Below are 24,554 nucleotides of genomic sequence, written 5' to 3'. Positions count from 1 at the left end.
CTTTTGATGTGTTTTGAATTGGATTGAATTGTTCGCAGAGTGTGTGTGGCCCGCTGTGTTTTGCAACATCTACTGTCCATTATTTGCTCCAGTCGGGAGTGGACTAGCTGTTACTCATGGTGTTACCCTTACCGTGTGGGGCCCACCTTGATGAATTTGTTTCGTATCCACAGCTCATTTAAGGACGTTGTTATCCGGAAACTTAAGAAGATCCAAATCTCTGGTGGACCACACCACTGGGAAATTTTTGTGAATAACCATTAAAAGCTTTTTGTAGGCCACAAAAGTTTTGGATCAAGCTAATCTTTGTATTTTCCATTCATCGAGTTCCGGTTGACCTTATCAACGGGTTGGTAGGAAAATAAATATTGCAGATCTTCTTAAAGTGGGCCTTAGGAAGTTTTAAATGGTGATAGTTCAATCATCACTGTTTCTTGTGGTGTGGTCCACCTGAGATTTGGATATACTTAATTTTTGGGACTGCGTCCTTAAAATGGGACAAAACGAATGGACGTAGTGGGTATACAAAATATCATTAAGGTGGGCCCTATGGTAAGGGTAACACCACACCTAATCCGCACCCGCCAGTCATGTTTGCGCGTGAGCCCAAAAATCTGGCCAATCCAAACTCTTCAAGTGGACCAGACCACCGGGTGAAGTGGAGCTGCGAACATACCAAGCGTCCACCACTGAAGTTTCATATCATGCTGATATTTAGTTTCTCCCTTGATCCTCATGGGACTCACCATGTGAATTGGTTGGATCAATTTCTGCATTGGGGCTCACATGCTGAGATCGTATATTCTCTTCATAGCTAATATGTGGTCCTATAATCAAACTTCAGCGCTGATCTTCAACTTTAAATTTTCAGTCATGGAGTTGAAAGAGTGCTAGTTGCTAAAAATTATCATTTCAGCATGGTAGATGTGTGACTTGACTCGCCATTCATCATAGGTTTCTTAGGGTCGCTCAGATAGCATAGCACCCTCAATTATACTGCCAGATTATCAATCAAAAGTATTTCTCTTCTAACAACAAACACATTGGTGTGCTGTGTGCTCGTACAAGCTATTTCCACACCCATTTGCACGCACGTGCCAATGTGGAACATGTGTGAGAACTGAGCTTTTCATCTGGGGTGGAAATAGTGCGTTGAAGTTGTCTCAAAATCAGGCAGTTTACGCACTGAGTTGGGCCACAATGAGTAAAACGAACCGATGGTTACTGCAGTTTGTTCTAATCATCTGCCAGTTTTGTGAGGCATGAAATGGACTGATTTTAAAGCCAGAAAAAAAAAACCATGAAAGATTAGATCGCACATCATCCATTCGGGAAAAAAACGGTTACAAAATCCCTTTCTGCCCAGGGTGGCAAATGGACCGGGTTCAGGCCGGGCCAGGCCCCGGCCTGGTTCAATACTTAAAAGACTCAAGGGCCGAGCCCCCAAAAAAAAAGTTGGTTGGGCTGGTTCAAAAATTGAAAAAATCCCTATTTCCCTCTTGAATGTTCTTTTTACTTGATCTGTTAATCGAGCAGGACACTCCTGCATGAAGTTGGCATTTTAGAGAAATGAAATAAGCGGTCTACATTCTGGCTTGCCTAACTGGGAGATGGTAATGGCATATATGTAGTATACGTATAAAGTCAGATCAGAGCCGGGTTAGGTCAGGTCAGGTTGGGTTTTATTAACCTGAGCCCAAGCCACAATTCGATCAGGCCATGTGTGTGAGGCCCAAACCCAGCACACGGGCCAAGATAGTAGGTCTAAGTCTGGCCCAAAACCTGGTTGGGCTTATTGCTCATTTTTTCTACACCACTCAGCTCAAAGCAAATATGATATCAAAACACAACCAATATATCTATACACAAAGTAAAAGTACATCTGTACCCACTGCCCACTAATCTCTACCTCAAAGACTCGTCTCGACTAGGAAGGACCATAAAACTATTATCCACAAATTAACACTACCATGACCAAGTCACTCTACTTGTCCTCTTTGAGCTGGCTATGTACGCTCATTCATGAATACTACATAATCGTCGCCATTTATAGCTGATATGGATTTGGAGCTGAAATGGATTAGGTATATCTTATTCATAAATATATCTACTCCTAGTCATATCCTAAATAAACATCCCTGTTAGCCGTATGCATACTCCTGCCCATATCCATAGTCAAATAATTGTGGCCGTGCCATAGCTGTTAGAGTCACTCATCTCATATGTACGAGTACAACTATATCTATATTATCCATATCCATATCCATATGAGAGTTCTTTGACAACTTGAAACAAATTGCCTAAATCAACTCTAGAAAAGACCCCAACAAGGAAATTATAGAAAGAGTTGGTATGTTTTGAGTTTTTCTTTTCTTTTTTCGATTTCAAGTGAGGAAGGGGTGCTATCCATGTATAGCTAATACATCATAACATATATCAATGACCAGTGTTGGAAGTATCGGTATTGTTACAAGTTTTGCTGACTAGAGATACAAAAACATTATCGATATATGGAAACATGAGGAAACTTCAATGAAACTTCACGGGATGCTAAGATACACATATTTTTGCATATTTAAGAATTAAAAGAAAAAAAAAACATATGTAATAAATTCTCGTTTAATGAGGGCTTAAAAGCATGTGATGTCGTAAGACATCAATCCAACCATTCCATACGCAACCAACCATCCAACCAGCCATCAACATTTCAAAATATTGACAATAACAGGAAAGGAAACGAAAGATTCTGGTATTGATATCACTAATGTTGCGATAACGATAATATCATGATATTATCGATATTATCATCGACAAATTGAACATTGCATACAACCATACGTCCATTAAAAAAAATTGAAATGATTTTTTTTTTAATAAACAGTTTTTTGGCACTATTGATATATATTTGATGATATTAATATATTAGCGATATTATTGAAATTTCGCCCATACACTGATGATACAAGCAACACCTGAAATTTACATGGTCGAAAATATTGGCAATACATCGGTGATTTTGATGCATTAGCAATAAAAACGAAGCCTGAAATTTACACAATCGAAAATATTGGCAATACTTGGTGATACTTTGCCGATGCCTGAAATTTCTGATGCCATCAATGTTATTGGTACCACTAGCATTGTTATCGATGACATGTGAATAAATATATTGCAACAAGTTGATATCACATGAACATGATATATCACAATGTATCATTGAAACCAGGGATCTCAAGTCCTGGGGCTTATCAACTCCTTGGGTTTATCATATTGGTCAGTACTGATGATGCCATCCAATACATCGGCAGTTTTTATGATATTGCGAACAGTGGAGCGTAACCGCACAAGGAAAAACTGCAAATTTTCCTTACTGTTATCAATCGGTTGATATGTCGGGTAACTTTCTAGAAAAATGAAAATATATATTTTAAAAAAAAAAAAAAATCATTGGCTTATCAAATCACTTATTAGGCAATAAAAACACATTCAACAAAAGACAAACAAAATCACTATCTGTTTTACATCAAGCAATATGTAGAGCAACACCTGAAATAGGAGTAAAAGCAAGACATGTTGGTGAATCAACTCATCAATCTCCTGTTGCAACATAATGTACACAAGGAAAAGTAAGTGCCAGGTCCGAAATTGATAAAGTTGTTATTTCTTTCTTGAATGTTCCCAATCTATCCGTTGATAGAGTGGACCACACAAGCACAAAGATAGAAATATGAAACCAACAGTCTACATTCAAGATGGATGGGTTGCCTAACCAAGGACTGGAATGTCATTTTTGTAGGATATAACAGATGAACATATAAAGTCGGGTCAGGCCAGCTGGCCCAGGTCAGGTCAGGCTAAAATGACTTGAGCCCAAGCCCGGCCCAAAAAATGATCGGGACCATGCATGCAAGGCCCAACTCCCGGCCACAGGCCAAAGTTAGTAGGTCCAAGCACAGCCCGATGCCGAATCAGGCAGGCTACCTGGCCCATTGCCACTCTTACTCTGTTACCCCAACACTGCAGATATTTCCCAAAACCAACGGATAAAGGGTGCCTAGAAAAACTAGGATTTTTTCATATAAGCCAATATGCAAAAGATCCATCAAGATTAAGAAGGGCATATCTGGAAAACATGTGCAGAGTCTTTGTATTGCTGCAACTCCAAATCTAACATTCGTATAGGCTCTGATGGATTAAAATAAAAACAGAATGAAAGCTGACTATCACAACCAAATAGGATCCTTCAAAATCCTTCTCAGCACACAAGTGGGTAATTCCAGCAGATGAGTATTGTTTTGTGTTGAAAGTCCAGACCTGATATGGAATTAGCTTTGCGTTGCGCCAAAAGCTCTCCCACCATTCCTCAGATGCCATCCCTCAGAAAATATGCACAATGTCATAAGCGAATCTGTGTATGTTAAAGAAGTGCAGCTGCAGAATGCCCAAGCGGGCATATCAAGAAACTCCCTTCTGCTCCCCAAGGGGTTGAAAACAGTAACCCTACTTTGGAAAGTAGCACAAACCATAAACAGTGATCTCAGTTTGGGGCTAGTTTGGACATAAGTCAGAAAGCGAAAAGGATACCAAGTTCTTTCTGGGGCCAGCAGTGCCAGTGGAGCTGGCACTTCGTTGGTGGTGCCAGGTGCAGGACCCAAGAAGCTGGGATTTCCTTTTATTTTCACTCCACAAATTACGTCCAAACAGGTCCTTGGAGAATACAACCTTTTCGGCATAAATAAATTGGTCATTCACACAAAGGGGGATGATACAGCCTAATCATTTGCAGTGAATTTCAGATAATTGCCATGTTTGGGGACCGTCACCAGCAAAGTTTGTAGGCTCCATAATTGCTTGGTTCCCGTCATGTGACAACCATTGTGTAAATATTGGAGGATTTGATAATCCCATGTACTGACAGTCCAAGCAATTACGCCCAATCAATCCTCTCCCTTGAAACAGTTTTACCACGGAAAAGAAAAGGCGATCAATCTATTACAGCTGTTATTATCCTCTGTTATCAAACAATGTTGCTGTAGATTAAAACAAAGGATACGTCCAGAATAGCACAAACGACTGCAAACACATCAAGATAATGTCAGTATCTGTTTCATTAAAAGGGGGAAAAAGACAGCCACAGATAAAAACTGCAGATGATAAACATTGCAGAGCACAACTTGCATTAAAAATGAGGTTTAGGCATATGGCATGAAATGATTTCCATTCCGGTGCAACAAAAAATAAATGAAAGAGGGCATAATGGCACGATGCAAAAAGGCATGCAAATAAAAGCAGTGAGACAATGGAGTTGCCTGAATGCGCACAGTATTTTGCATGATGTTCATGGGTACGCTGGAGTTCATGATATTGAAAGGCTTTCTCCATATCTGCATTTGATTATTCTGTTATTAAGATGTATTTTTCTTCCATTTGTAAGATAGGTGACCCTCGGGACAACCTTTTTTTTTTTCAAGGGTGACCCTCGTGACAACTTTACCTCAACTTATCAATAAACCAAGAACAACCTTCCTGGCATGTAATGCATACACCTATGAAGGTGGTGGTGGTAGAGAAGGACTCTGGAGCTCCCTCCCTCCCTCCTTATATATATACAACAGTAAATTTATTAAGAAGGAGCCGAAATACGCAAAGAATTACAACGTGAGCAAGAAAGAAAGATTAAAATCTTGTACAGAGCTTGTACAAGAAACCCACTCGGCTACAAAGTTCATAACCTTAGAAATAACAATTGCTTCCTAACAAGATTCATTCCAAAAACACCTACCATTCTGCTCCCCCCAAACGGCCCAAAGAACAACCATCAACACCATACGCCACACAGACTGGGCTTTTTTCTCAAGATGAACCCCATGCCACATAAAAAAAGAGATCCTTCACGGATTCCGGCATGATCCAAGAAAAGCCAAAGTGGCCGAGGATGAAGATCCAAACCCGATTAACAAATGGGCAATGAATGAAGAGGTGGCTGATAGACTCCGTGTCCTTCATACGTAGGATGCACACGTTTGGAAGAACCATATCCCTTTTCTGAAGATTGTCAATAGTGAGGACTTTCCCTCGGCCAACAAGCCAACCAAACGCTGCCACTTTATGTGGGACTTGATAATGCCAAACAAATGACTTGTGATTGAAAGAAGGATTCCCTTCATACCACGTTAACAATTTATAAAAGGACCGAACTGAGAACCTTCCCAACTTGTTCATCCTCCGAACCAGAGAATCTCTTCCGTCTCTGCAGGAAGATCAGCGAACTCGTCTGCCTCACCATCAAGCATGGACATACGGCAAGGAGGATTCCACACCACTTGCGAGCCAACAAAATCATAATAATCAGCAACCAAAATATTCCTTTTCATGGCTAGGTGAGCCACCAACAGAAAGGAATCTTGGATAGAAGCCTTCCCGATCCAAATATCTTCCCAAAATCTGACCTTTCACCATTGCCAATCGAAAAGCATACTCCTTGAAAGAACCACAGATATAAATGAGCACTATTTTTCCAAATCCAGGAAGTTTTATAAAGGGAGGAAGTCCTTACTCTCCGCACTCCAATATCGCAGCTGTATTTGTCAACTATGACCTCTCTCCATAAAGCATTGTCTTCCACCCCGAACTGCCACAACCACTTCCCTAGGAGGGCAATGTTCATCACATGAAGCTCCCTAATGCCCCCCTCCTTTCATAAGGCGTACGCACTTCCTTCCAAGCTACCAAATGGAATTTTTTATTTTCCTCTGACCCATGCCACAAGAAGTCTCTTCTCAATTTTTCAAGCTTGTGAACAGACGACATTAGGCATAGGAATAAAGACATGAAGTAAAGAGGGAGGTTAGACAAAACCGACTTTAGAAGAGTAATCCTCACACCAAGCGATAGGAGCCAACCTCTCCATTGAGCCAACTTCCTTTCAATTCTTTCTATGATGATATCCCATAAGTATTTGAGAGAAAATATAGAGAGAGATCCATATTTGCATGAAGCGACAACAGATTCGGCTGTGGGAGCTGGGAAGCATCTGTTTTCAAAAAGTTTATAAATAAATAAAAAAAAAAAAACTAGGAAGCAGAAGTGGGAGCATGCACCTGATGTGTGATCTTCGCACCTCTATTATTGGACCTGGCTCGCTTAAGCAAGAGCCACCTAGTTAGAAGGATCCTGCAACTAAGGGCAAACGCTCTACAGAGAAGATAAAAAAGGGGGAACCTAAAGAAACAACATTTTCTGAGCAGGGCATCAGAGAGCCTGAGGGCTCATTTGGGAGTGTGGATTCGGAACCCCCTGGATTTGAAATCATCTTATTGTGTTTGGCACCCTAGATTCAGAATCAACTTTAATCCTAAACTAGCTATGCATAGTATATTTACGAGGGTTTGAATTTAATTATTAAATTAACTTTAATATCTTTAATTAGTGAATGTATATAATGTTTGACACAATGGTTGTAAAAAGCCCGATGAAATATATACTTTGCCCGAAAATGATGAAATTCCAAGTCTCGAATGGGCCACAAGCACAAGATCACGTCCGAGCGACTAACCAACGATTTTTAAGCATTGATTTACATGGAAAATGTTTGGATGGCGCTAATCATCATATTAAAGTAATTATAGTAATGCAATTGATAATCTAATTATTTTGGGATATCATTAGTGAGCCATGTTCCCAATAGATTAATAGTCTAGTGACACACATGTTATACATGCAACTCTTGGAAAGATTTTATAAGTAATCCAAGCTTTCACCATGGATTTGAAACCCCCAGTTACTTTATGGTGCCAAACAACAAGGGATTCGAAACCCCCTCAAATCCCCTCAATCCATGGTGCCAAACGAGTCTAGGGCCTGCAAGATGTGGGAGTGCAACGGGTGATGCTGGCTCTATTGGAAATGGACAACCTATTTGAAACCTGGGTCCAAGGGAAATAGGGAGCATCCTTAGAGACCATACCAGAAGGTTAAGATTAGCTTTTCAGCTAATGTCCACTAAAATGACTTGGATTTCATAGACGATTTAGTGCCTTTGCAAGGTATATAGATCTCTTCCTCTCATTTATCTCTCCCTATGGATGCAGAGAGAAGCTGGGGAATTCGATACAAAGGAGAAAAGGCATCATACATGTGAATTTCAACCGGGAGATTGGGGATCTATACAAGCATGGTGATGTTAAATTTCATCATTTTCATAGAGAAGCTAATTGGACCATCACTGTTTCTGGAGTCTTCTTAACCATCAATTTAATATTGGTTTTTTTTTTTTTTTTTTTTTGGGGGGGGGGGGGGGGGTTTTTAAATTGTTTGTGCATATCCTAGCGATAACAACTGTCAAGCATGAAAGAAGTTTCACAGAGTAGAAAACATGGGAAGCTGTGTTTGGCTAGAACTTTTTGAACGCATCTGTCCAACCAAGGATGTCTGAATAGGCTATAGTGAGAATGGACTATTCTGTTGCACTATTTGCAGTTTGTCAACCACCCTATCTAGACAAGCATATGTTGCTCTTGTAGCCATTAGGCAAATTGGCACAGGTGGGCATGCGACACACTTAATAACGACATGTGACACATATGGGTGCATGGTACTACATGACAATCTCTTGAACATGCATAGTGGGACATGTGACGTATGTACACATGGGTATTGGTACATGTAGCACATGTGGGGCACTTGAAGGTCAAATGTGACACATGCGGGAGGTTGAAGATGAGCATTCTCACTTATAGCACATTCACGTGTGCGGCTTATGTGGCACATGTGCCATGCATGTGTATGGAAGATTGCTAATCCACATATTTTGTGGAAAATTGGCTAAAACCAACGTTATGTCTTCATTGCCTAATCCACAATAACAGCTAGTTTTTTGGACAGCTTTGTATTTGGTTTCATTGAAATTAGTGTCATGTCCAAATAATTGTTGTTGACAAACTATGGACATATCCCTGATCTGGACAATGTTGTTTGAATGGAACTTCTTCAGTAACCAAACAGCCCGAAAGTGAAAGATTGGTGGAGATCCATATCAGATTACCAGTTGAGGGCTGGGTTAGTCGCAGACTGCTGCATCAATTGAAAACGATTAAAGGTTTTGATCAAGGAGAGGATAAAGGAGCATTTCAGGGTACTGGAGTAAGCTAAAGCCTCCATTCTTTGTGTATTAGGGTAAGTTCTTGTTCCAGTTGAGGACAGCGATAGAAGAATCTGGATTGGGAATCATACCAGGGTATTCATGCTCCGATCGTTTTATGAGTCGTTTTCCGGGTTTGCCAGGTCACTGTTTGGCCATGAATTGCCATTCGAGATATCCCCCGAGAGTTGTGGGTTTCTGCTAAGTGGCAGGTATTGACAAAATTCTTTCTTTAGATCACCTTCAGAATAAGAACTACAAAATTGTGAATGGTTGATTCATATGTATGCAAGCAAAGGAATAGATGCAGCATCTATTGGTCCATTGCCCTTTTGCTCCAGGGATAAAGAAGCATCCTTTGTATGTTCAAGGTAGCTTGGGTGATGCCGGTGTCTGCGCAATTGCTGTTGGAAGTGGGGATTTTCAGTTTTGCATTAGAAAGAGGGAGGCTTTTGTGGAATCTTTCCATTCCAAAAGTATGGTGGTCCATATCAGAAATGTCAGTCATAAAGTGTTCTTCAGGAGGTGAACAAGGTGAGAGCAAAGATTATGTCTCAGGCTTTGCTTCACAAGGAATTTCAAAGGATAGTGTTGAGGGGTTGGTTGGAGGTCATTGATGGCAGATGTAGTTTGCCAGCCCATCGCCAAATGGTCTATGGAAACTTGACAGAGGTTTTATTGGCAATCCGGGGCTTGCAGGATAGGTGGGTGAGAAGAGATAGTGAAGGTTCAATTCTTCAGATGGCAAAGGTTCAATTCTTCTGAGTTTTCATTGGTCTGATCAGGAGGGCCAATTTCAATGATGTGGAAGTCAGCACTTTCATGTGCCTAAAGGACAGAATCTGTTGATCATCTCCCTATTCACTGTGAGATCGCTTCAAAGATCTGGAAGGATTTTACGAACACTGTGCATTAAGGACATGGAATTTGTTGACACCTCCTTATTCACCATAGGATCACTTGAAGAGTCCGGAGTCTGGACGGGTTCTCTGAACACTTTTGGCATGCAATAAGTCATGCACATGGCGGTTGGTGATCTTTTCTTAGCCTGAAATGGATGGGCAGAGGAGGGTGAATTGTTTGAGGCACTTTGGCATCTCCCCCTTTGGATTGTAATGTGGTTTCTGTGGAAGGAACACAAATAACCACATCTTCAATACCATTCCTAGGCCACCAATGCGGTTTTTAGTATGGCTAAAGGAAAAGTTGTTCCTTGTTTGATTGCTATTAATATACGTAAGAGGGGCAACCCCTTTGGGAGTTTGAGTGTAAGAGTTGTCAGGGGAGGTTTTCTTTCTAGGGGGCCCGCTTTGGGTTTGTTAGGCTTGATTTCTCATCATCCTCTTGTTGTTTCTTGCTTTTTCTTTTCTTAGTAATGATCATGTGCAATAAAAAATGTCATATAATTAAGAATATGGTCAATAATTAATAGGATGAGATAAATAGAAACTACAAATAACCTTTCAAAAAAAAATAGAAACTACAAATAAATTTTGGATGGCATAATTTAACTAATAAATAGTAGATTTGCACTTCTTCTTCTTCTTCTTCTTCTTCTTTGAAAGGGTAAATTTGCACATTTTGTGTAATAAATATTCCAACAAGACCAAGTTTATAGTACCAAATAGTAGTGTTAGCAACATACCATAAGCCCGCCAAGGAAGCCATCGATTATAATCCGATTCCAGCAATCAAAGTATTCATGAACAGAGAATTTTGCCTTGGCCATGAGTCCCAAAGAAGTAATTGCCATGATCAAGAAATAAAAGACAAAACCCATCAAACCAGTAAGCCCCAGAATCCCAGCAACCACTCCACCAATGATGGATACAAAGGTACGGCTACACAAACAAATAAAGTGTGGCTTAAGCATTATAATATTTTCAAGCCAACCAAAACTACAGCCAGAAAACATGAAGAAGGAAAAACCAATGAAAGTCAATGCACACCATGTACTAATCAGAGTAAAATAAACCTGCATGCACATATTATGAATAGATTGATATAAAAGTGGTATTAGACTTTTTATACTAGCTAACAAGGTTGCAAAAATGCCTTGCATGGGAATTTCTCTGAGCCTTTAACCCAAGAAAAACATATTTTCCTCTTTCCAAGGATATCTTAACATGGACAACGAAGTTCATCATATTTCTGACATTTTTTATTCTCTAACTCTACATTAGAAACTTATTGGCATGTGTTTCACAAAAACAAAAAATAAAAATAAATAGATAAAATCATCAATCCAAACCAAGTCTTCTAATCTCTTGACTGGTACCAGCTCACCCATAACCCAAGAAAGGGCCAAAAGATCAAAGTGGCTGGCACATGGACCAAAGATCACACTAAATTGGATAATTCTAGCTGTTCAGTCATTGATGGAAGTTAAGAAAGAAAAATAGTCAACAATCCTAATTCAATCAGCAAATGTCCAATCAATGTGACTGGACATTTAGTTAAACCACATGCACTCTAGGGGTCTATTTTTGGATAATTGGGGTTCGCATACCTCAGCCATGTTGGATGCTTGGAGTTGGCATCCCTCAGCCACGTGTACGGTGGATGTGTTTTTTAGTATGATCCTCCATACACAGCCAAAGTAACATATCGTTCCTCATTGATATGAATCATAACCTCAGCATTTCTCAGATTACTCCGAATTGCAAAATTCAAAAAATGATTCAGCCTCAAAGTAGGCACCAACTTGGCGATAAAGGTCACCACCAATCAACCAACAGAAAAGGGCACCAACTCGTATTTGGTCATGAAAACATACCTGTAGTAGATGATTTTCATGTTGCTTTGCAAATTATCGGCATTGAAAATCGGCAGATCATTGCTAGCATCAGTTGATTTCTTCTCAACCGCACTTGAATCCTCATGCACCGCCATAACTTTTTTTTCCTCGAATTATTATCTACAAAAGCAATTGAAAAAAAAAAAAAAGTGTTTTCTAATCAGAACTCAAGAAACACCGATCTCAACTTCTTTTGAGAGAGAGAGAGAACAAAATTTATTAGAACACCCACCAAAAGGCAGGAAAAGAATACAACACAACACTAAGATGTCAAAATAGAGGAAAAAGAAACAGCCTTAGCTGCATATACATGAGGAGCCCGACCCTTAACAAGACATAAAATTGTCTTTATCACCCCATCCACCATGGACCTCCCTTTTCTAAACCACCGCTCATTCCTTCATTTCCCACCCCTTCTCCATGCCAAGCCCAGAGAAGAGCCTCTACAAATTCCACAATAACCCAGGCCATATGAGACTTGGCGAAGAAAAACTCCTACACTTTCCAAGTAAAGGCGCAATGGATAAGTGGTTGATATATTCTACATCCTCTATGCATATCAGGACAATATTAGGGAGAATAAGAGATCTCCATTGGAGGTTATCAATGGTTAGAACTCTCATTGGCAAATCAACCACACAAACGCTGGGGGGGCAGCATAATGCCAATGGAGAAACGAGTGGGAGGAACCAGGGACACTGCCTGAATCAGAAATAAATATGAAGAAAGAAGCCACCCAAAAATTCCCAGATCAATTCCCTTTCCATAGTAGAGGACTTCATTTCATCAAATTGCATCATATATCAAAATGTTTAATAATAGAGGTCGTATCCAAGCAAGCATGCTTGACCAAGATTGATCGGGCGTGCAACGCCACCATCCAAGTGGAATCATGGTTGGATAAACTGGACCATCCATCAGGTGGGATCCACTGTAAACAAGTTGCAGTCCAAATTTTGCATCAATTGGATGATCCTGACCCTCTGATCTGTGGAAAAAAAAAAAAACTTTACAGATTTTACTATAGGAATTCTGTGGTCTCATTCTGCATATCTAGGAGAACAATATAGAATGATTTGGTGGGTGGCATCTATATGGTGTGCTTTGCCACCATTTATTAGACTGCGGGACCCCTTCCACTGTACGCATGTACATCGATCCAGTCCATCCAAATAATGTACCCAATTGTGCAAGGAGGACATGCCAAACATCACAACTGACCAGACATTCTTAAATATCAAACTTTCCCCACTGAATTAGGACCCATATCCATTTTCTTCTTAAGAACTGATCACCTGCAGGCAAGGGACCACAACTTGTGGCACTGTACCATCTTTCCCACCAACATGCCACTTCAGTAGGACATCAGTACTATAGAAACTATAGGCTGCCCCATGAAGATCACCTGGAAGAAAAACCAGACCAGTCCAATCATTGGATAGGCCACACTACCGGAATCAATGGACGATGTTCTTCTGACTGAACAAACAGGTATGGCCGCCCACCTAGTGAGCAGAGCAGCCTGATTTTCGACAAGGGCGATCTTCATGGTGGGGCCTACTGTCTTCACAGTACTGATGCCCAACAAGAATGGCACGTTGGAGAAAAGATAGTACTGCAAAGAAACTAGTGGTACTGTTGCTGTAGGTGATCGGTTCTATTTATTCTTAAAGAGCCATTTATGTTCAGCAATTGGAGTGTTTGGAATGTCATGCAATCGCAATTTTCGCTCAATAAATTACTCCATCCACATTGGGCCCAAATTTTGGACGGCCCGAGTCAATGAAGATGTATGCCACCATCAATTACCACCATCTAACTAACAAGTGACAAACACAGACAATGGTCACAGTGACGAATTTGTAAAACTAAAAGATCATCACGTCACCGGACAATATTCTATTCATATTCACAAAGCTCGTTTCACAGATCTATGAAGAAAATACAGAAGACGATGATGATGACAGTCTCTTCTTCTTCTTCTTCTTCTTCTTCTCTTTTTTTGTTTTCCTTTTTTTAGGCGGATAACAATAACAATGATAATAAAGTGGGAATATAGTAAATTTCAAAGACCTTCAACCAGCCTTGCAGAAAGGAGGAGGAACTTATTATAGAAAATCCAGCGAATTCCAGATTTTTCTGATCCAACGGCGCCTAGTAAAGAGATCAAGCTTCCCGCAAAGGAATGGATCAGATTAATCCAGAAATCGATGGATGTTTAATTAGAGATGAGTTAAAAAAAACCCCAGTTTTCACATGCAAATGATGAAACGTGCGTTTGGATGGGACGGAGATTGCATACCTGAGAAATCGGAGAAGAAACAGAACGCTCGAGCTCGTACGGTTCTGGGAGAGAGGGAGGGGCGGTTGCCAAGAAAGCAATTATAATTTTTGAGGTGTGAACAGGCTAGGCTAGGGCTAGACTGTCCAAGCCCGGCCCGTACTGTTCAAAAAGGCACGGTCCAGTCGAGGGCCGCTAAGGCCAAAGCAGTCCAGCCCGGCCCAGAGCTCAGCCCGAAACTCTGGTACTTCGCCCGAACCCGAGTTTTTCTTTGGTCAGTAGATGGCTCACGCCAGTTTGTTAACGCTGAATTTTTATACTTGAGGCGGAATTTGAAAATTAACCAGGTGTTTGTTAACGCATAAAAAGAAAAGCGCTCCACAATTTTAGTCTACCTTAACGCGGAGTGAAAATTGCTAGGTGATTATTATTTTTTAAATTCAAACTTACCTTTTGCGAGAGAGATTTTCTTCCTTGCGTTGTACACATCTCAACTTTTAATAAGGAACACTTCTTTGAGCCCACTATGATATATGTGTTTCATTCATTTTTAAAGATCATTCTAAGTCTTGATATAAAAAATGAGAGGAATATAATCTCAGGTGGACCACACCACAGGAAAACAATAGTGATTGGATATCTACAATTAAAATTCTCCTAAGGCCCAATGTACTGTTTATTTGACATCCAATTTGTTGATTAGGTCATATAGACGTAGATGAATGGAAAAACAAAGATCAGCCTAATCTAAAACTCTTATGGCCCCCAAAAAGTTTTTAATGGTCAACATTCATTCAACACTGTTTTCTGTAACGTGGTCCACTTGAGATTAGGATGTATCTCATTTTTTGTCTCATACATCAAGTGATCTAGAAACATAGATGGACGGCATGGATGAAACACATACATCATGGTGGGGCCCACATAGCACCGGCCACCTGCCATTGGCTGGTGGCAGGGGAGTAGCCAATCTATTTCCGCAGACACGGATTGAATACTAACAATAGCGAGATTGCTACTGAAGTTACGTCACCAAGTTATGTGGGCCCCATCATGATGTATGTTTTGTATCCATGCCATCCATCCATTTGGAAATATAATTTTATGTGAAGATAAAAAGAATAAGTCAAATCCAAAGCTCTAGTGGACCTCACCACAGAAAACAGTGGAGAGAGTGACGCCCACCATTAAAAACTTAAATAGGCCAAAAAAAATTTTGATCAAGCTGACATTTGTTTTTCCCCTTCTTTCATGTTTGTGTTAACTTGTTAACAGGCTGGATTTCAAATAAAAATCAAGGTGAGCCTTAAGAAGGTTTCAATGGTAGGCATCAATCTCAATGGGGCCCACATGAAATTCACCTTCCACCTCAATTTTAGCATTCAAAAATGCAAAACATGCCTTAAGAATGGTGCTGGAGTCAGGTGGTAAATAATGAATATACATTTTCTTTTACGTATTTACCATGAAATTGGAGCTACGTGCTAAATAATGAATGCACATTTCTTACATATTTACCATGAAATTGAGAAAACAACAGGGAAACATTTGGAAAAAGAGCCATCCACCCCTGAGTTCTATCGGGCCTCCATGATAATTAATATGAAATCCACTCTAAGAATTAGATATCACGCCAAATTTTTCGCATAGGGTCAAAATATAGGTGTCTGTGTGATTTAGATGGGCCACACCAAGAAAAATCATTTGGAGGGTGAGCATTGTGTTGCACTATTTCCAATCCTATTGTCCACCTTAATCACAGATATGGTCATTTTCGACCCTTGGTTTTTACATGTGGTGAATCACCTAGTATTCAAGGTGGAGTTTACATTAACATAACAATGGACCCGCCTAAGCTTCCAATCATGGGTCTCCTTGAAGGGTATTTTTTGTTTTTTTGTTTTTTTTAGAACTTCCCTTGGAAACCTAATTGGCTTTGCCAGGGCAACCTCCAAGCTTAGGGGTTGTAGTATAAATCTATGTAAGATTCCTATCAGGTGGGCCATACATGATCATCGGTTTAAATCCAATTGTTGGATTATTTTAATTGAGTGATTCAGTGGGCCCCACTACAATTGTAATCATTACATATAGGTTTAAGGCGAGATGCTTGAACCTTGATCTCTATACACGATTATTAAGCTGGATTAGCGTGAAGACCATAGAGGGGAGAAGTGTGATGGGTGAGCTTATTTGACTCTCTTTTTTATAAATACATATCTTGATCCTCTTGCCCACACACATGAGAAAACCTTAATTTTATTGAGAGGTTTTCCTGAAAGTGTAAGGTGCACAAGATTAAGTCTTATTCTTGGCTACATTGCGGCATTGGGAATATCTTCTCAATTACATATGCCTTTAAGATTGTAGTATTGAATCTTCATTATTAATGGATTGATAATTCATTTATTTCACAATATACAAATTACAATCTAAGCCTAACGCAATTGAATTTTAAGCCCGAACCCATTCCTTAAGCTTGATACTCCGGCTTAGTCAGGCCAAAGCAGGCCCCATTGAGAGCTATGATACTTTCGCAGAGGGATGTCTAATAAGCAGATATCTAGAGACCACGTGGAAATTGCATACATTGTGGTTCATATATTGGACGGTTGAAAATGAGAACCATCCAATGGTCCCATCTCAACAAATGATTACATTTTTCTTAAAGCAAGAATCTCTGCAGTCGCATAAAGTGAATCACTAATTCATACGACCCGAGAAATCAAGCGCCATAAAAATGCATTAACTAACGCCTGCTGCAACAAGCTTGGGAAGCTTTTTAAGCCTTATGCCATCCACTAAGCTACCAACTACCGGTGAAACAGAGATGCAAGCGGCAGGAAGCAAAGAAGCCAGCCCGGCTCTCAGGTGCTTGATGAAGGCAGGCTCGCTTCAAGGCAATGTTCGACTTTTGGTATGGTATGAGATTGCTTCACACCTCGCGGTGATTACACCTCTTGCCTATCGAAGTTCTGTTTAAAAACACACACAAGTAAGTGACCCTGCTACCATGGCATCAACCCAATCTCGATGGACAAAAAAAACCCTCTTTTATCAGATTTGAACTAATGATTTGGGCACTCCACTGCTGCCCACTCCACTTGTGGCCACTAACGAAGAAGTCATGAGGGGAGGCGAATTGCCTTGGCGCGAATTACAGAGCCGATCCACACTAATTCGAATCAGAAGGGGAAATTTTAGTTAATATATGACGTGTATAATTTCTGAGTGCCTGTTTACCAGGCGTCATTCGCTACCTGAGCATCATGTAACTCCCAGGAATCATATGGATGCATTAGTGGACTGATGCATCCATTTTAACAGAGGGTGGGCCATGGTTTGCTGATACCCAATGTTGACTTGATGATTCCTGGATTGGATGGAGGCCCAATCGTTTTCGTGTGTTTTGTACCTAACCGTTTACTTAAGACAAGATTAATCTAGGAGATTTTATGAATACCCCCTCCATTACGTGTGCTTTGCTATCAACGGTTCGGATCACAAACCAGGGGCACCACCTGCCCAAACAGGTGCAGGATCTAATGCGAACCCTGCAGGAGCATGCACATCTGTAGCAGGCTGAAAATTGTATTTTTCGTCATCATAGGGCACTTGTGCGACTATCTGAACCGATGAAGAGGTAGGCCCCAGCATAAGTAGGCTACATAGGCTAACAATCACCCAATTGTGACGGTTCCCACAAACGAACATTCTACTGGTAAATATCCAATGATCGGATGGCTGTCATTACTTCAACAGTCATCTTTGGCATGTCGCTTTTCAAATATAAGATCAAGAGGCCGGATCCACAACTGTTCTAGAAGAGGGAAAATAAGGAGAGAGAAATGAGGGTTACACAAGTGCTATCCAGCAAGAGAAAAGACGGGGGCGGATTGATTGCGGTCCTGACCACGACCTTACCTAAGATGGCGCAGCCCTTACCGAGAGGTCCACCTTGATTTATGTATTCTATATCCACCCCGTCCATCCATTTTTTTATTTTTCCAAGATAATGTTAGGTCATGGGCCCAAAACTGAGGAAGCTCCACAACTCGAGTGCGCCACACAACAGGAAAAAAAAAAAAAAAAGTGTAGAGAAATGCCTAATGTCGAAACCTCCTTGGGTCCACCATGATGTTTATATCTCATCCATAACGTTCATAAGTTCATTCCTACTGAGTTGAACTGTAAACACAAAAATATTAGTATGATCCAAAACTTCTATGGCCCCACGAACATCTCAATGGTGGATGTTCAATCCTCACTGTTTCCTGTTTGGCCTACTGAGTTTTAGATCTGTCCCATTGTTTAGCCCATGAGCTAACATGCTCTGGCAAAACACAAATGGGTGGATCCCAACAGTGCATCGACGAACTTCCGCCCATTTTGAGTTCAGGGAACCAAGGGGATGGCCGTGATCATTCCATCAGTGTGATTTTGAAGGGACACACATACGTATGTCACTGCTTTCCTGTAAATCCAAACCAAATATGATAAAAACCCAAGAGGGCTTCTACTGCGGTTACCTAGGTTCATGCCACCAACTTTGTGATAGCTTTTAAACCATCCATTAATTCGTCTCAACATTGCAGCCTCAATTGTGACAAATACATGAAAACTTCTGCACTTTGTTGCATGGAAGTCCTCGAAAAGAGAATCATTTGCCTTTAAGAAATTGAAAATTGTGAATATTACAATGGACCCAAGCAAATTTCAATATAGTCAATCTCATGATAGATCCTACTTTTTAAGTTGAAGATCCAGCAGTTTGATCCTCTTCTTTAGGTGGTGCCCACTGCTGGCTCATGCGGGACCTACACCATGGATCTGAGGCTGGTCTCTGGGGCACTTGGGGGGTTGCTGGTTTCGCCTCTCTAAGCTCGTTCTCTCTGTCCACAAACCTACACAAACACTTTGCCTGAGATAGATGCATTTAAAGTGCATATGTAATTTGAATTGAGCGCCATGTATTTGTAATCAGAGCATAAGTTCCAGTAGCCCCTGCGCTCATGGCAATGCTGCAGGCATGTTTGGTGATTGGGATGGTTGGTCCGGAGTGGGTGGCCAGATGGGCTATAAGACCAAAATTGCAGTGATTGAACAATTCTGACCATCAAAGTTTTCATGTTTTTTTTTTCACTGTTCCTTCCACGGGCTACTGATCAAAACCCCTTTGCTTTTCAGGTAATGGTCTATCCGCATGATGGTGACCAGAACAACAGTCTCAATCATCAAACATGCTCACCATAAGGGAACTGCACTGAACTTTCATGGAACGAGCTGCTTATTAGCATTCCTATTCCAACCAGGTAACAAGGACACACGAACCCTACATACATGTTAGGGTCCATGTTTACATATGTCTGTTACAAATGCCATCTTCATGTTAGCAAAAGCAAATACACATATCCAATCCTTAGTTACCAGAAGTAGGGAACAAGTGTTCTAGTTAGTTTCTTTCTTTTCTTTTCTTTTCTTTTTTCCTTTTTAATGAGAGAGAGTGGGTATAGATGCAAAATGATGAAAAGAACAGTAAAGTTCGCTAGGCAAAAGCTCAGGGGCAGCACACTAAGTAGAAGATCATGGGACTATAATCTAATCCAAAAAATCTGCAACATGGAGGCGGGGTTGGAAAAGAAGATAGTGTTGTGTGGCTTCTTCTTTTTTTTCTTTTTTTCTTTTTTTTGGACAGTAGATGCTACAGGAATACATGTGGATCGGTGTCCGCAAGGGCAGAGATAGATGTAATGGGATGGGTTTCACGTTCAAAGGCTTGGACTGCTGGTGCTTTGAGTCAACTATTCAGGAAGATGTTGTCTGAGGCATATTATTCGTTACCTCAAAAAAAAATCCAACAAATCTGCAGCGACAATTGCTCAGTTTCTACAATCTAGGATCCAATTGCGCATGGGCAGCCAATCTAGTTTCAAGTGGGAGATGAAACGGAATGGAAGAACTTGGAAAATGAACCCTTCTATAGATAATAAATTATTAAGAAAAGGAAAAACTTACAATAGGGACACAGAGTACCCAACAAACAAGGAAAGCAGATCCCTTTTAACATGTCTCCATTCAACATTCCAGATAATCAAACACAATTCTTTTCTCAGATTCTAATCTAGGACATTCTAGGTAAGGGCTGTTTGGAATGAAATGTTGTTTGTTTATGCTATGATTTAAACATATGCAACTATAAGCATCATTACATACCACATGTGACAAACCCTCTCTGAAATGTTGTTTGTTTATGCTATGATTTAAACATATGCAACTATAAGCATCATTACATACCACATGATTTAAACATATGCAACTATAAGCATCATTACATAACACATGTGACAAACTCTCAACCTGTCCCTTTTTTTAACTTTCTTATTGGGTCATCTTCCTTTGATGAGATCCACTACTCGAATGGAAATGTTTTACAAAACACTTCTTTTCTTTCATTTAGAAATTATCACAGGTATCAATTGACTCAGCAATTGGATCATTGGAGTTATTGTGTCATTAGTCTAGGGTTTACCTTTTTAACCATAGGTATTCTTTCCGGAGCAGTATGGACTAATGAGGCATGGGGATCTTATTGGAATTAAGACCCCAAGGAAACTTGGACATTTATTATTTGGACCATATTTGTTATTTATTTACCTCTTTTGTGTTAAAGCATACTTTTAGTGATTCTTGGTTGATGATCGATTAAGGCCATCCCTCATTCATTGAATCACACTTAAATCTTGTGTTTTGATCTCCAAAATTTGCAACTATCTAATCCAAAATGGTTTTCTAGCCTTCTGAACTAGCAAACGAGGTGTCAATCACCTGTCAAATTGTATCCAAAAATTTAAGTTCCTATCAAAAAAATGAAGACAACAGTTTCCAACATACAGTGATCAACCATGATTCTGCACATATGTAGCAGAGAGAAAGAGCAAAGAAATTTGAGCAAATGAAACCTTACTCGATGTAGGCCATAGGTGCAGCATCTCCAACTCGTATGCGTGTCCGAAGTAACCTCGTGTATCCACCTGCTCTGTCTCTGCTTAACACAATAAATAAATAAATAATCATCAGAGCCTGCTAAAATATTCAGACAAGCCACAAAAAATTTTATTAAAAAAAAAAGGAATTTAATGGGCAAAATAATTTACTTATAGCGATAAGCTATCTCTGTGAACAGCTTATGAATAACATCATCCCCACGAACAAAACCAGCAGCTTGTCTAGCAGCCGAAAGAGTGCCCTGAAAATCAAAAGGAGAAAAAAATGAAGTACATGGAATTTGACAAGCAGAACCCCTTTTGTTTGAAAGATAATGCAATTTATTAAGGGCCAACAGGCCAAAAATGAAAACAAAACATCAAGAAAACAAGGAAAATATAAACAGCCAATCAAGGCACCCAATCCCTGATACACAGATTAGCCCAGCTGATAACCCCGAGATAAGAACCACTTCTATAGCAGAAACAGCAGCTATTCCTCTCAATCCAAAGAGACCAGAGGATGGCAAGCATAGCAAACCACCACCTGGACCTGCCCTTTCTCCCAGCCTCTCCAGCATGCCAAGAGAGAAACAGACCCTCAATTAAGCTTGGCATCACCCAGGACACATTAAAAGAGAGCAAAATACTACGCTAGACATCCCTCGCAAAGGGGCAACGGATGAACGGATGATCAATCGACTCCACATCTTTGAAACAAAGAAGACAGGTGTTAGGCAGCACCATAGCCCTTCTGCAAAGATTGTCGATGGTAAGACCTTATTCGAGAAGAAGGGGGGGGGGGGGGGGGGCTGTGGTGGATGTTTCTGCACTACCTTTATTTTAGAAGTGCAGATCCTCTTCTCTTTTTCTGAAATTGTGACGATTTCTTCTTTTCTACCATTTTCATTTTTTTGGAGAAATGATAAGTTTTATTAAGGATGCCAAAAAGGCAAAAACAATGAGCCGGGGGGGGGGGGGGGGGGGGGGAGGACAAACCAGCACCTGAAAGGCTTAGGGATCCCACTCCCTTAGCAACAAGAGAACCTTCCTAACACACACCAACACACACACACACACACACCTCTTTCCCAAGCTGCACCATCCTATCTGCAAGTCGCCGAATTTCTTTCGCCTGATCATGAAAAAAAAAAAAAAATTGAACATTAACTCGGTTCCATCAAAATCCCAATATGAATTCATTAAAATAATGATAAAAGCCCAAAATTTTCTACAGAACGATTACAGACTCTGCAATATCTTACCATTTAAAGCCTTGAAAAGTCATAAAGTTCAATATAAGAATGTCTTTACCTTCATTTATCTTGAATTGATCAAGAGAATGCTCTAATAGCTCCAAAAAAATAGAAGAGAAAGGAAAAGAAATGAAAAAAAAAAAAAAAAAAAAACGAAAGGAACTCCAAACAAGCAAACAAAAGCCTAAGATTTTCAAAAACCTCAAAAGTTCCACTGGCCGAGGTAGATAAGAGTCTAATTCTATTTCATCCAAGCACAAAGCCAATGATTCAGAAATATAGAGTCAACTAGCAAAAGAATATTACATGAACAGATCAAATCATGCAAAGGCAATCTTAGCAGTCATCCAGAGTGTGGCCCGCCAAATATGGGCCCATGTGCACTTGAGAAACTGCAGGCTACATTTTCATGTGGTCCCACTGCTCGGTGTTCCTGAATTGCCAAGCCCAATACTAGAACCTATGTCAGCCACAATACCAAATTGTGACGACTCATCCACTTGCATATTTTTCAAACCTTGTACAAACCACCAGCCCCATTTTAGATGGAACAGAGCAAGAGAAACACACTGATCCTATGGTCTGACTTTCCCTGTTAGCTTCAGATACTGAACCATTTTCTTTTTAACAGTCCATTTAGCATCCACCAGATGGATAGTTATTGGTTACGGTCATCCTTGCCATGTGATTTTTGGGTCATACTCCATCCAAAATGGTGCCATGATTCGGATAGTGATTTCCGAGTTCTTGACTGCCATGTCTAGGGATGATAAGTAGCTAAAAATTAGTAGCTGTCGTAAACATGCATTTTAGGGACTAGCAGATTTCAAAACAAGTAGGCTAATTTCAGACGGCCCATGTTCAAGTGCCCAAGGCAAACACCCCCTCGTGCCAACATGGCACATGAGACCCAGGACGTTCGTGAATGTCTCAGTGTAAAAATCCATCCATGTGTTTATCTTGTGGCTGTGGGCCACGCATTGGAGAAGATTTGAACAGCATATGTATGTATACACAAACATATAATATATGAGAAATGCTTCGTTGCCCTCGGAGCACTATAAGTTATAGCACACCTAGCTGCATTGGGACACTGCAGTCAATTGATCTGGGATTCATTAGGTCCAATGCACATTTCATGGGCTACCATGAAAATATCACAATTATCTGATGGACAGTAACCATTTGATCAGTGGCCCTAAATATTGACGGTCAGGATCATTCACACAAAAATAGGTTTACACAGCAATTTGATCCATCTATTTGTTAGGGATCATCATGGATTGCTTGTGATTCTAAAGAACTGCCTTTCTTAGGCAATCGTAACCATCCCATCCATGGCTTGGTAAAAGATGGCTATAGAAAATAAGACCAAACCAGGAACGGATTCTAATCAGTATTATTTTTGCATGGTAGCCCATGAACTGTATTCTAAACGAAATGGACAGTTCAGATCAGTTGATTGAACTTTGCAAGTGAACTGATGCAACCAGCAGCACTGTAATGTATCGATAGCCATGCCGGGGTTTATTGAGTTAGCAGTCCTCCGTCAAAACTCCGAACAGAAAACATAAACCCTAGGAATTAGCAGAAACCCTAAAAGCTCTGAGAGAGGGAGAGAGGGAGAGAGATGGCACCTTGGCAACAGTTGTTTCAATGCGCTCGTGTTTCACCAGCTGAGAAACCATAGTCCTGCAGAACAAGGTAACGAAAGAAATCAAAACCCTAGAAAAATTCAGTAAATAGAGGGAATATGGAGAGAGATGGAGAGATTTTGATGGATTTCTGGATGGACCTGAGCATCGACATACGATGACCGGTGGGCCGGCCCAGCTTTCTGAACTTCGTCATGCTGATGGTGGAGAGAGGGAGGGAGGGAGTAATGCGCACCCGGCGTTGAGATGCTCGCACTGGCCTAGGGTTTCTCCATTTTTTTCAGGTCGGGCGACGAAAGCCTCTTGCATGAACTTCCTGCGCAAGGATGCTGGGTGGGGCCCAAGGAAATGTTTGTGTGAAATCCATCCCGGCCATCTGTTTTGAGATCTGATTTTATGACGTGCATTCAAAAAATAGGTGTATCCAACACTCAAGTTGGCCA

The 24,554-nt window shown here is 40.5% G+C and overlaps 2 protein-coding genes across 4 annotated transcripts; both read right to left on the bottom strand.

Moving 5' to 3' along the window:
• Window positions 1–4,044: 4,044 nt before the first annotated feature.
• Window positions 4,045–14,396, bottom strand: LOC131237821 (uncharacterized). Of its 3 annotated transcripts, none has more exons than XM_058235825.1 (5): window positions 14,239–14,396; window positions 11,916–12,056; window positions 10,785–10,980; window positions 5,054–5,102; window positions 4,045–4,408 (listed from the first exon to the last, which is right to left on the bottom strand). In XM_058235825.1, the coding sequence occupies exons 2-4, from the start codon at window positions 12,029–12,031 to the stop codon at window positions 5,085–5,087; spliced, it is 330 nt and encodes a 109-aa protein (XP_058091808.1). In that variant the 5' UTR covers window positions 12,032–12,056; window positions 14,239–14,396; the 3' UTR covers window positions 4,045–4,408; window positions 5,054–5,084. The 3 variants fall into 3 exon arrangements, with proteins under 3 accessions (XP_058091808.1, XP_058091806.1, XP_058091807.1); XM_058235823.1 differs by having other exon boundaries at window positions 5,054–5,073; window positions 14,239–14,395; XM_058235824.1 differs by lacking the exon at window positions 14,239–14,396 and adding an exon at window positions 12,247–12,269 and having other exon boundaries at window positions 5,054–5,073.
• Window positions 14,397–18,828: 4,432 nt separating this feature from the next.
• LOC131237820 (uncharacterized) lies at window positions 18,829–24,454 on the bottom strand. The gene is made up of 6 exons (XM_058235822.1): window positions 24,252–24,454; window positions 24,094–24,148; window positions 22,285–22,335; window positions 21,372–21,463; window positions 21,182–21,259; window positions 18,829–19,121 (listed from the first exon to the last, which is right to left on the bottom strand). Exons 1-6 carry the CDS (start codon window positions 24,305–24,307, stop codon window positions 18,968–18,970), a joined length of 486 nt encoding a protein of 161 aa, XP_058091805.1. The 5' UTR covers window positions 24,308–24,454; the 3' UTR covers window positions 18,829–18,967.
• Window positions 24,455–24,554: the final 100 nt, after the last annotated feature.

The sequence above is a fragment of the Magnolia sinica genome, chromosome 2 (assembly GCF_029962835.1).
Source record: "Magnolia sinica isolate HGM2019 chromosome 2, MsV1, whole genome shotgun sequence".
Lineage (NCBI taxonomy): Eukaryota > Viridiplantae > Streptophyta > Magnoliopsida > Magnoliales > Magnoliaceae > Magnolia > Magnolia sinica.
The sequence above is the reverse complement of the archived record's forward strand: the minus strand, read 5'-3'. Positions and strand labels throughout refer to the sequence as shown.

What these genes read in the sequence shown, in the direction of transcription:
- LOC131237820 (XM_058235822.1), bottom strand. Translation starts at nt 24,307, where the DNA reads ATGACGAAGTTCAGAAAGCTGGGCCGGCCCACCGGTCATCGTATGTCG. An exon ending in TGGTGCAGCTTGGGAAAGAG is followed by an intron (nt 21,464 to 22,284) that starts GTGTGTGTGTGT and finishes TTTGATTTTCAG; the next exon opens with GGCACTCTTTCGGCTGCTAG. An exon ending in GCACCTATGGCCTACATCGA is followed by an intron (nt 19,122 to 21,181) that starts GTAAGGTTTCAT and finishes GTGTTTGTGTAG; the next exon opens with GTTTGTGGACAGAGAGAACG.
- LOC131237821 (XM_058235823.1), bottom strand. Translation starts at nt 12,031, where the DNA reads ATGGCGGTGCATGAGGATTCAAGTGCGGTTGAGAAGAAATCAACTGAT. An exon ending in GCTTCCTTGGCGGGCTTATG is followed by an intron (nt 5,074 to 10,784) that starts GTATGTTGCTAA and finishes ATGTGTTTGCAG; the next exon opens with TCGTTTGTGCTATTCTGGAC. An exon ending in TCGTTTGTGCTATTCTGGAC is followed by an intron (nt 4,409 to 5,053) that starts GTATCCTTTGTT and finishes TAACATACACAG; the next exon opens with ATTCGCTTATGACATTGTGC.